At 41.3% G+C, this 10,818-nt stretch overlaps 1 protein-coding gene across 1 annotated transcript; it reads left to right on the top strand.

Annotated features, from left to right (window-relative positions):
* Positions 1–3,416: 3,416 nt before the first annotated feature.
* On the top strand, positions 3,417–7,177 carry DKK1 (dickkopf WNT signaling pathway inhibitor 1). Its single transcript, XM_055559880.1, has 4 exons — positions 3,417–4,293; positions 4,527–4,683; positions 5,833–5,976; positions 6,094–7,177. The coding sequence occupies exons 1-4, from the start codon at positions 4,051–4,053 to the stop codon at positions 6,345–6,347; spliced, it is 798 nt and encodes a 265-aa protein (XP_055415855.1). The 5' UTR covers positions 3,417–4,050; the 3' UTR covers positions 6,348–7,177.
* The last annotated feature ends 3,641 nt before the right edge of the window (positions 7,178–10,818 follow it).

Here is a 10,818-nt window from a genome sequence, read left to right as displayed (position 1 = left end):
AAGAATTAATGCTTTTGAACTGTGGTGCTGGACAAAACTCTTGAGAGTCCCGTGGACGGCAAGGAAATCAAACTAGTTAATCCTAAAGGAAATCAGACCTGAATATTCATTGGAAGGACTGATGCTGAAGTTGAAGCTCCAATACTTTGGCCACCTGATGCAAAGAGCCAAACCACTGGAAAAGACCCTGATGCTGGGAAAGATTGAAGGCAGAAGTGGGTGGCAGAGATGAGATGGTTAGATAGCTATCCCTGGACTCAGTGGACACGAATTTGAGCAAACTGCAAGAGATAGTGAAGGACAGGGGAGCCTGGCATGCTGCAGTCCATAGGGTCCCAGAGTCAGACACAACTTAGTGACTGAACAACAGTTCAGTAAATAAACTAAATACACCTGCCCTGATTCCTATCACCTCTGTCATCTATCTGCTTAAAGAGACTCAGTCATCAGAACATTCTGTTCCCCGAGACGCGTTGGTCACATTTCCTAGATTTAATATGTCTCTAAATATAATCTTCCCCATGAACTAATAGTTAAAAAAGAATAGTCTATTTTGGAGGAATTCTTCCCCCATTCCATGTATGTATACTTGTTTCTCCAACTACTCTCACATACAAAGCTTTCTGAGGACAAAAAGACTGCCTTTAATATTTTGTGGGCATGCTCCCAAAGGAAGTAGGGGAGCATTCTGTAATGGGAACTCACTGAATAAAAACTGTATGTTCTTGGTAATCCTCCTTACTCATCCTGCTCTTTTGTGGCCACTGAGCAAACTCAATCATGAAAAGAATTTTCAAATGGAGATTCCATTGACAAACTAAATTTTTCCACTTGGTACAAAAGGTTGGCCTGCTACAGACCCAGGTCTCTCTAAGGACCTCCTACAAATGTTCATTCCTGTATAATTTAAGAGCTTCCTCCCCCCACTAAATTATTTGTATATAGATAACATGAGTGTTAGTCACTCAGTCATGGCTCAGACAGTAAAGAATCTGCCTGCAATGCAGGAGACCCAGGGTTGGGAAGATTCCCTGGAGAAGGGAATGGCAACCCACTCCAGTATGCTTGCCTGGAGAATTCTATGGACAGAGGAGCCTGGCAGGCTATCACCCACAGGGTCACAAAGAGTCAGACACAACTGAGCTGACTAATGTCAGCACTAACATGATACTCATCTCTTTTCATACAGTATCACATATAGTGCTTAACTCATAGCAGAAACTCAGATATTGACCAAATCCCTATTATTAGCTTTCAAATCATGATTACAGGAAGAATATGGGAAGTAGGGAAGGATTTGATCATGAAACCGTACTCTTGACTTACCTCCCCAAACTCAACGTATCAGGCTCTGTCCAAGTTTAATGAGTATCAGACCATATCAGATGTACATGGTCAAGGATCAAGACTGAATTTATGCAACATGGCTTTTTGTTAAAGTTTTCCTTTTACGTATGAAACTGTTCCACGTTTTTCTTTCTTTCTTTTTTTTTTTTTTTTTTTGGTCTCTAGACAATGGCTTCATTTGTGAATTCAAGCTCTTAATGGACTAAGTTCATTAAATGGATTCACATGTACCATCTCTTCCAAAAAAGAGGAAAAGAAATTGGCTTTCAGTGTGGCAAAGCACATTTTGTATTTAAACATTTAAATAGGAGAATGGGTCTAGGAAGAAACATTTTAAACCCATCCCAAGGGCATGGGATTCTTTCTCCATATTTTTGCACTGCAAGAATTTAAGATAGACTCTAGATTTTCTACCACATGGAAGGGCTCAACACACTGATTACTGGCATTATTGTCAATATTCTGCAAGTGATAATATAGCACCTAAAATCCCCTATGCCTTTACCTTTTTATGCTAGAATACCTCTCCATCTATAAACATGTAAACTGCATCTTGGCTGAGGGTGATAGCGTATCTGCCCAGGGGAGACCTGGTTCATTGCTGATTCTCAAAAGGTGTACTGACTTGTTCATTTCTTAAGCTCATTTTTCAAAAGCCAATATAAACAACCTCCCCTTTGTTTCTAAATTTCAATTTGTTCCAAAATTTTTTAGGGTAGTAGCCAAGTCTGGGTCATTGTAAATGTTCTTAACAAAATCTGAAGAAATAGGTGAGAGTTAATCCATGTTGGAATCTTGAGGAAGAATGATCAGTAAGCCAGAGGAGATTTCACAGGATAAATAGAGTTTGGGATAGGAGGGAATGGCACCAGTGGAAGTAGAGCCATTATTAAATAATTGTTCAGAAGATAATCTTAATATGACCTCTGAAACCCAAGGAATTAGAACATAGACCATTGCAAACTTCTTTTTAAAATCACCCCTTTCCCTCTCAACTTTTGGGTTATTATACTACTTCAAGACCACCAAGGGTTACCCTTGGTAGTGGTCTCAGTAATGAATATTGTAGGTAATCATGCAAAGTGATTATAAATACCCTGGAGGTTAGGGAGCACAAAATAAATATATCCTAATCTTTTTTACTCGACAGTGATTATTCAATCATCTTTTTCTAAATTCACAAAGCAGTTGTCTATCTTCTGATACTTATAACATCAACCTACTTTAAAAAGAACTGTGTACGTTTATTAACTTTCACTATTACTTTAGTCAGAGTATTGGTATTCAGTGTACCCCCACCCCCTCCTCCAGAGGGCAACAAAGCGAAGTACAGACCTCTGCCAGGACACTAGGCTTCCAATATATTTTTGTTGAATCAATTACTTGCAATGCATCAGCAGGACGACATTCTTACACACTAGCTTTGCTTTATTATTTTTAAACGCTGCTTTAAATGATGTTAAATTCACTTTCAGCTTCCCCTTTCCTGAAGCTAGTCTCTTATCTCCCTAGAGCGGGTCCCAGGAAAGGGCTGACTTGGGATCAAACACAGGCGTTCTCAAGCTTTGCAATATGAAATACTAATGAGGAAGTCAGGCGCTAAGCCTTAAGGGTTTCTTATCTCCTTGAGTTAACCCACCATTGAGAAGGGAGAATCAGGGAAGGACCACTGACCCAGTCGTTGGACCCTGTCCGCTTTCGCTCCGGCCACTTTGATCTTGCGTGTCTGCCTAATCAAGTTCATCTACAGCCGCGACTGCTCAGATTCAAAGGACATTAAATAGCTTGATTATCGGATGGTCATTTCCCTCTTCCCTCCGCCCCTGATCTAATTTCCAAACACCAGTCTCTCGCCTCCCTCTCTAAACTTCCCATCAAAAGAGCATTCGTTCTTCTTCCTTCTTACCCTCGTTTGATGTGCAAATGCCCTTCTCTTTGCACATTTTTCTCGTGAGGGCGGGGGAAGGGGAAGAAGGAGGGGGGACTGGAATTAAACAAACTTAAAGCCAAGGATCTCACCCCAAATCTGCAAATCGTGACTCTAAAGGGTTAATCAGCAACTCGCAACAGCCACCTGGCCCTCTCGCTGAAACGTTTTCATAGGGACTTTGAATTACTAATTGGGTTGTATTTAATATTAAATATTACGTGCACGATAAAAAAAAATAGTACTAGCGTAAAGAAGAGAGGAGAAAAGTGGCTTTACAGAGAATATCACAATGCCTGTCTGAAAGTGTTTCAGATCCCAATACTCCTACTCCAAGGCAAGGGCACCCGAGTTCCCTAGGTTCCTCCCACTTCCCGCATTTATTAAAGTTGTCTCCTCTAATGCTCGCTGATTACCGTCACCCCAAGGTGAGCTGGACAGGGGCAGGACTTCGCAAGGGACGGGTGGGGTGAAGAGTGTCAAAGGCTCCCCTTCATGTACACAAACACACCCCCTTCCAGCCCCTCCCAACGCTTTGAAATCCCAATCCTGCTTTGTTGTCTTCCCCGGAGGGGCCGGAATGCTCGGAGCCCGCAGTATAAAGGCAGCCTCGGTGGCGGTGGCGGCGCAGAGCCCTGCAGTCAGGGTCAGGACTCTGGGACTGGTGGAGGCGCTCCGAGCCCTGTCTCTGCAACTGCGCCAACACAGCTCCGTGGGGACTAGGCGTGCAAAGTGACGTTCCTCCTTTCTCTTTTTCTCCCTTGAGTCCTTCTGAGATGACGGCTCTGGGCACAGCGGGTGCTGCCCGGGTCTTGGTCGCCCTGGTGGCTGCGGCTCTTTGCGGTCACCCTCTGCTGGGAGTGAGCGCCACCTTGAACTTCGTTCTCAATTCCAACGCCATCAAGAACCTGCCCCGACCGCTGGGCGGCGCTGCCGGGCACCCAGGCTCCGCAGTCAGCGCGGCTCCCGGAATTCTGTTTGAGGGAGGCAGCAAGTACCAGACCATTGACAACCACCAGGTGAGAAGGGTCTTGGGGATCGGGAATACTGCGATCCTAAACGGGTCTCATTTGGGGACGAGGGCGCAGAACGGGCTGTGTAAGAGTAGTTCAAAGTGCGTTTGGCAACTGCCTTTGGGAGCAGTGAGCGGCAACAGTTTTTGGAGAGGTGGGCTGAAAGGGACTGTGAGGAGTCCAGGAGTGTGGTACTGGGTGCCCAAGTGCCTCACCCTTTCCCGGCCCCCTTCCCGCAGCCATATCCGTGCGCTGAGGACGAGGAGTGCAGCACAGACGAGTACTGCGCGAGTCCCACCCGCGGAGCCGGTGCGCAAATCTGCCTAGCCTGTCGGAAGCTCCGAAAACGCTGCATGCGTCACGCTATGTGCTGCCCTGGGAATCACTGCAAAAACGGTGAGTCGGGCAGCTCTCTGGCGGACTCAAACCATCCTCTGCTTGCGTTCCTACAGCTGAGAGACAATGCTCTCAGCTGAGAACACTGACACTACCTTGCCAATGGAAGTTCAACGTGCGAGGTTCCCCAGAAAGGATTTCAGGCTAGTCTTTAACCTGGGAGCAAAGATAAGTACGGAGGTCTTGGAGCTCCTTATATCCCTTTGTGCCTCTCGATTACTTAAGAGGGCGTCTTACCTCAGAGTGGACACTTCCATAAAAATTTGTCTAGAGAGACTTGATTCAACTTGAGAATGAAGATGGGCAGGGAGGTGGAACTTACAGAGACCCCAAGGAAATCAGAACGGCCATTTAGTTGCCTGTTTAATTTTTCTTACCGTACTTCTCACAGCTCTGCCTGATAGCCTCTTTCAAGATCTGCGTTCAAGCTGTTGTCATTTCGAGCGATTTATCTGTGCAGATCATTCTTAAAGGAGATCTTGATGCCCTCACATCCTGGCTTCTCCATCTTTATCTGCCTCTACCTCCTGCTATCTTAAAATAAGTACTCCTCCCCCCAACCACAGATCCACGAAATTTTAATGTCTCAGAGAGGTAGACTCAGCCCAAGAAGGCTCCAGAAATAAACTTAAGGGTGGCGATCCTCCTTAGGACCCAATAATACTCTGGGATGAACTAACTAAATCTCTCTGTAATATAGAAATTATACAGTAAAGTAATTGGTGGAAAAGATTGTAATCTTCCAGGCAGCAGGCATTGCATTTGCTTAACTCAGTCTGGGAGAATCCTTATAGCACAGAGGACAGAAAAGTTATTTTTAAATACAATTTTTTAAGTGACTGATTTTATTTTTCTTACCCCAAGGGTGATCTTAAAATGGGCAGAAATTTCATTGCCACTACCATGGTTGCTGAGAAAGTTATTTCAAGTGTCTAGATGGGGGCTGTTATGTATGAGTGCACAGTGCACACACTGATGCTTCTGTCCATTAGGGAGTTTTGCTTTAACACTGGGAAGTTTGGCTCATGTTTAATGTCACTACAATGAGGTAGCTCAAGTTGGCAGAGGCATAGCAGACTTCCACTGTCACAGCTATTAGCAGGAACATATTACAGCTCTGGAGTTAATCACTATCTCCTGCTTCCTTAGGGATATGCATGCCTTCTGATCAAAATCATTTCCATCGAGGGGAAATCGAGGAAACCATTATTGAAAGCTTTGGTAATGAACACAGTACCTTGGATGGGTACTCCAGAAGAACTACACTATCTTCAAGAATGTATCATACCAAAGGTAGGTGAAAGGATCTATAGACTTTTTTGTTAGCATATTTATAGTGTCTTTTGGATTACCTTAATGAAATAACGCAGGCTTAGCAGTGACCAAGTACTTTTCCTATTGTCTCCCCAGGACAAGAAGGTTCTGCCTGTCTTCGCTCATCAGACTGTGCTGCAGGATTGTGTTGTGCTAGACATTTCTGGTCCAAGATCTGTAAACCTGTTCTCAAGGAAGGTCAAGTGTGCACCAAGCACAGGAGAAAAGGCTCCCATGGGCTGGAGATATTCCAGCGTTGTTACTGTGGAGAAGGTCTATCTTGCCAGATGCAGAAAGATCACCATCAAGCCAGTAATTCTTCCAGGCTTCACACCTGTCAGAGACACTAAGCCAGCTGTCCGAACACAGTGGACTCCATTTACATAGTATATGTTATGAAAACCGTTTGTGACTTTTGTGAGCTCAATCCTTAAGGATGTACAAATTCTGTGGTTACAGTTAAGCATTCCAATAATACCTTCCAAATATCTGGAGTGTAAGAGCTTTGTTTCTTTGTGGAACTCTCCTGTCATTGATTGCAGTAAATTACTGTGTTGTAAATTTTCAGTGTGGCACTTACCTGTAAATGCAACAAATCTTTTAATTATTTTTCTAAAGGTGCTACGTTGTCTATTGTTCCTCTTGTCATGTAAATTTTTGTACACATTGATTGTTATCTTGACTCTGATAAATACTCTATATTGAATTGAAATAAATACTTTCAGCTTATTCTATATTGAATTGAAATAAATACTTTCAGCTTATACTTCCTAGATGTAAAACCCTTCCCCTTTTTAATTATAGAATCTAGAGTGTAAGGAGCTTTAGGAATGATGATAGGTATGTAAGATTTATCATAAAACTATTATTTTCCAAAATGTATAATCTCAGTACTTAGATCCTATTTATCTCTAAGTTGTGACAGTCCTTGAAATAAAATTTAACTTAATACCATGAAATATTAAAAGTATAGATAAATTTTGGCAGTGTGATCTTAGAGGGCTGTATATGCCAGGGTGTGTGGGAGTGTGTTTGTGTGGGTGTATAAATACGGTTGACAAATATATGCAGATTTTGTACCAAATTAGTGCATCTGAACTATCTTAAATACTACTTCATGCCAGGAAGACTTGTTCCAACTACTTTGCTTTGTAAATAATTATTACCTCAAAATCACAAATCCTCTCTCATTTTGTGCTTTGCTTCTCTTGCTAGGTGAATTGACTATTTCAATTTTTGTTCAACCAGACATCTGTTCACTGGAAAAGGATAGGATATACTGTTTAAAAGAAAACCCACAGAAATGAAGCCTAAATTGGCTTTGTATTTGCATTTGCCAACTTTGATACTGACAAATGTGATGCTCTCTCTGAAGAAGAGAGCGACTGTCCCAATTCACACCTATTCTGTAATATTCAAAAAGTCTACATCAAAACCACAAAATGCTGGGTGCAAGGCATTCCAGAGGAAAGTCACTGATCAATTTGTCTAAAAAGTTTCATTAAATAACACAGATGCCCTAGAATGTTTGCTGTTTTTGTATTCCCGGAAGTGGTTCAATTTCAAGGGGTTTTGCCAACAGGACACAAGGGTTGGTTGGTTCTTGCCTGAGAAGGGAACTGGCGGGATGTCTGCTATTACATTCCTTTTGTTTGGAAGCTCCGGTTTCCTTACCCTGGAGAAACTTTCTTTTTCTACCTGTGCTAGTTGGCTGATGTGCCAAGAAGGCCAATTCTAAGGCCTGCCATCTCCAATAAAACACAAGAGAGGAAAGGAAACATGAAGCCCTTTCTTCGAAAAGAAGAAAGAAGGGCCTCTGTTTCCAGAAGGGAGAGGAGCAATCATTAAAAGGCCTTGGTGATGGGATACCTTCATTTAAACAGGAACCAGCTGCGGCCAGACTTCACCTCTGCATGTATCAGCTCATCAGCCCTGGTTCTAGCCCTCCTTGCTTCCCATCCCATAATGGGGATGGGAGAATGAGAAGCCCACTGAGGAGGCATGCCTCTTCCTCCTGCCCAACTGACTACTTAGGAAGGGATATCTTCCTTCTGCACAGCGAAAAAGGTGAAAAAAGAATTTATCAAAACTATAGACACGTTTATTAGTAATGGAGGCTAGAAGTTGGGAGTCAGATACAATACAAAATCAAAAGGATCATTTAAAGAATCTCAAGCATTTGAGATAACGGCTGCTGAAACTTGAATTTCTAAACATCTTATTTGAATGGAAGATACATGAACTTGGGAATGCATTCCCAAGGTATTTTATCAAATGAGTTTAGCGTACTGTACACTATCCTGTACCTTGCACTTTTATTTAATGTGCCTTGCAGATTTTTCTGTGTAATACAGAGAGTTGTCTTATTCCTTTCAACAGTTGCCTTAAGAGTGTAGCCTATTGGAAAAGCTATACCTTAGAGTCATTATTGAGAGATATTGAAATTGTCTCCAGTGTTTTTGTTATGACAAATATTGTGCCATCGGTATAGATTTTTTTCTGTGTGTTTTCCTGTGCTGATATAGTTGTAGGATAAGACAATGACTCGTTTTTGAAGGAAAATTCAAATTTAAAAAGCATGCTTGCTGTAGCTACTCATAAGGTGTGATGTGGGCAAGATGAAAAGATGTCTGCTTATCAAGGGTCTAGTGATGATTAAACTCTTGCTAAACTGCATAAAAGGAGGAAGAGAGAAGAGGTGTATCTTATCAATTTCACAGTAAATGGTAATCTGTGACATTCAGTTAAAGGTAGCCTTGTTCTATTGCTTTGATTTTGAAATAATTATTAAATAAAAGTGCAAACAAGTCATTTCCCTATCCCCTTTTCTTATTTTGCTAGGAGAATTCAATAGTACAAACTTTGCTTTACTTGAAATCTATTGATAGGAATGAACATGGGAATGTATTGTTCAAAAGAAAAATACAGACATGCAGGCTAAATATTGCTATTCATATTTGGCAGCTGATCAAAATGCTTTATGGACTCTTCCCATGGTAAATCAAATTGTACTAATTCAATCATGGCATTAGAAACAAAATTATAGAATTAGAAACTGTGTCAGTTTCAGGATTTCTAATTACATAGTCATACTAGTACTCATTGCCACTTATGGAAATATCAACTAAAATCATTAAAATTTCCTTCACTTCAAACCTGATTGTTGTACCTAACTTGATCATGTTACTAGCTTTTATATAGTCCTAAAGAAAAATGGACATTGCTACCATTAGGTTTATTAAATGTGTTCCACTGAGTTTTATATTATAATTTTCATACTTTCTAAAATACGACTGAGTACAGTATACAGTACCAAAAAAAAGTAGCTACTTTGAAAAAAGTAGGGAAAACCACTAGGTCATTAAGGTATGACTATATCAAATCCCTTACAGTGGAAGTGAAAATTAAATTCAAGAGACCAGATCTGGTAGACAGAGTGCCTGAAGAACTATGGATGGAGGTTTGTAACACTGTACAGGAGGTGGTGACCAAAACCATTCCCCAAGAAAAAGAAATGCAACGAGGCAAAATGGTTGTTTGAGGAGGACTTACAAATAGCTGAGAAAAGAAAAATGAAAGGCAAAGGAGAAAGGAAAAGATAATACCTATATGAATGCAGAGCTCCAAAGAATAGCAAGGAGAGATAAGAAAGTCTTCTTCAGTGAACAATGCAAAGGAATACCAGAAAATATAGAATGAGAAAGACTAGAGATCTCTTCAAGAAAATTAGAAACACCAAGGGAATATTTCAAGCCAAGATGAACACAATAAAGGACAGAAATGGTATGGACCTAACAGAAGCAGAAGAAATTAAGAACAGGTGGCAAGAATACACAGAAGAACTATACAAAAAAGGTCTTAATGACCCAGATAACCATGATGGTGTAATCATTCACCTAAAGCCAGACATCATGGAGTGTGAAGTCAAGTGGGCCACAGGAAGCATTACTATGAACAAAGCTAGTGGAGGTGATGGAATTCAGCTGAGCTATTTCAAATCCTAAAAGATGATGCTGTGAAAGTGCTGCACTCAACATGCTAGTAAATTGGGAAAACTCAGCAGTGGCCATAGGACTGGAAAAGTTCAGTTTTCATTCCAATCCCAAAGAAGGGCAAGGCCATAGAATGTTCGAACAACTGCACAATTGTTCTCATCTCACATGGTAGCAAGGTAACGCTCAAAATCCTTCAAGCTAGGCTTGAAAAGTATGTGCACCAAGAAGTTCCAGATGCACAAGCTGGATTCAGAAAAGGCAGCGAAACCAGAGATCAAATTGGCAACATCCACTGGATTATAGAGAAAGCAAGGCAATTTCAGAAAAACATCTACTTCTGTTTCATTGACTATGCCAAAGTCTTTGACTGTGTGGATCACAATAAACTGTGGAAAATTCTTCAAGAGATGGGAATACCAGACCACCTTACCTGCCTCCTGAGAAAACCGTATGCAGGTCAAGAAGCAACAGTGAGAAACGGACTGGTTCCAAATTGGGAAAGGAGTATGTGAAGGCTGTATATTGTCACCCTGCTTATTTAACTTATACACAGAATATATCATACAAAATGCTGGGCTGGAGGAAGCACAAGCTGGAATCAAGATTCCTGGGAGAAATATCAGTAACCTCAGATATGCAGATGACACCATCCTAAGGCAGAAAAGGAAGAGGAACTAAAGAGCCTGTTGATGAAAGTGAATGAGGAGAGTGAAAAAGCTGGCTTAAAATTCAACATTCAAAAAATGAGGATTATGGAATCTTGTCCCATCACTTCATGGCAAATAGATGGGGAAATAATGTAAACAGTGACAGACTTTATTTTCTT

This window comes from Bubalus kerabau, chromosome 22, assembly GCF_029407905.1.
Source record: "Bubalus kerabau isolate K-KA32 ecotype Philippines breed swamp buffalo chromosome 22, PCC_UOA_SB_1v2, whole genome shotgun sequence".
NCBI classification, from domain to species: domain Eukaryota; kingdom Metazoa; phylum Chordata; class Mammalia; order Artiodactyla; family Bovidae; genus Bubalus; species Bubalus kerabau.
This window is presented reverse-complemented; position numbering and strand designations above follow the sequence as displayed.

Bases quoted from the DNA above. Each gene is read 5' to 3' on its own strand.
- DKK1 (XM_055559880.1), top strand. From the start codon at position 4,051: ATGACGGCTCTGGGCACAGCGGGTGCTGCCCGGGTCTTGGTCGCCCTG. The intron at 4,294-4,526 runs GTGAGAAGGGTC...CCCTTCCCGCAG, and splicing joins AGACCATTGACAACCACCAG to CCATATCCGTGCGCTGAGGA. The intron at 4,684-5,832 runs GTGAGTCGGGCA...CTGCTTCCTTAG, and splicing joins TGGGAATCACTGCAAAAACG to GGATATGCATGCCTTCTGAT.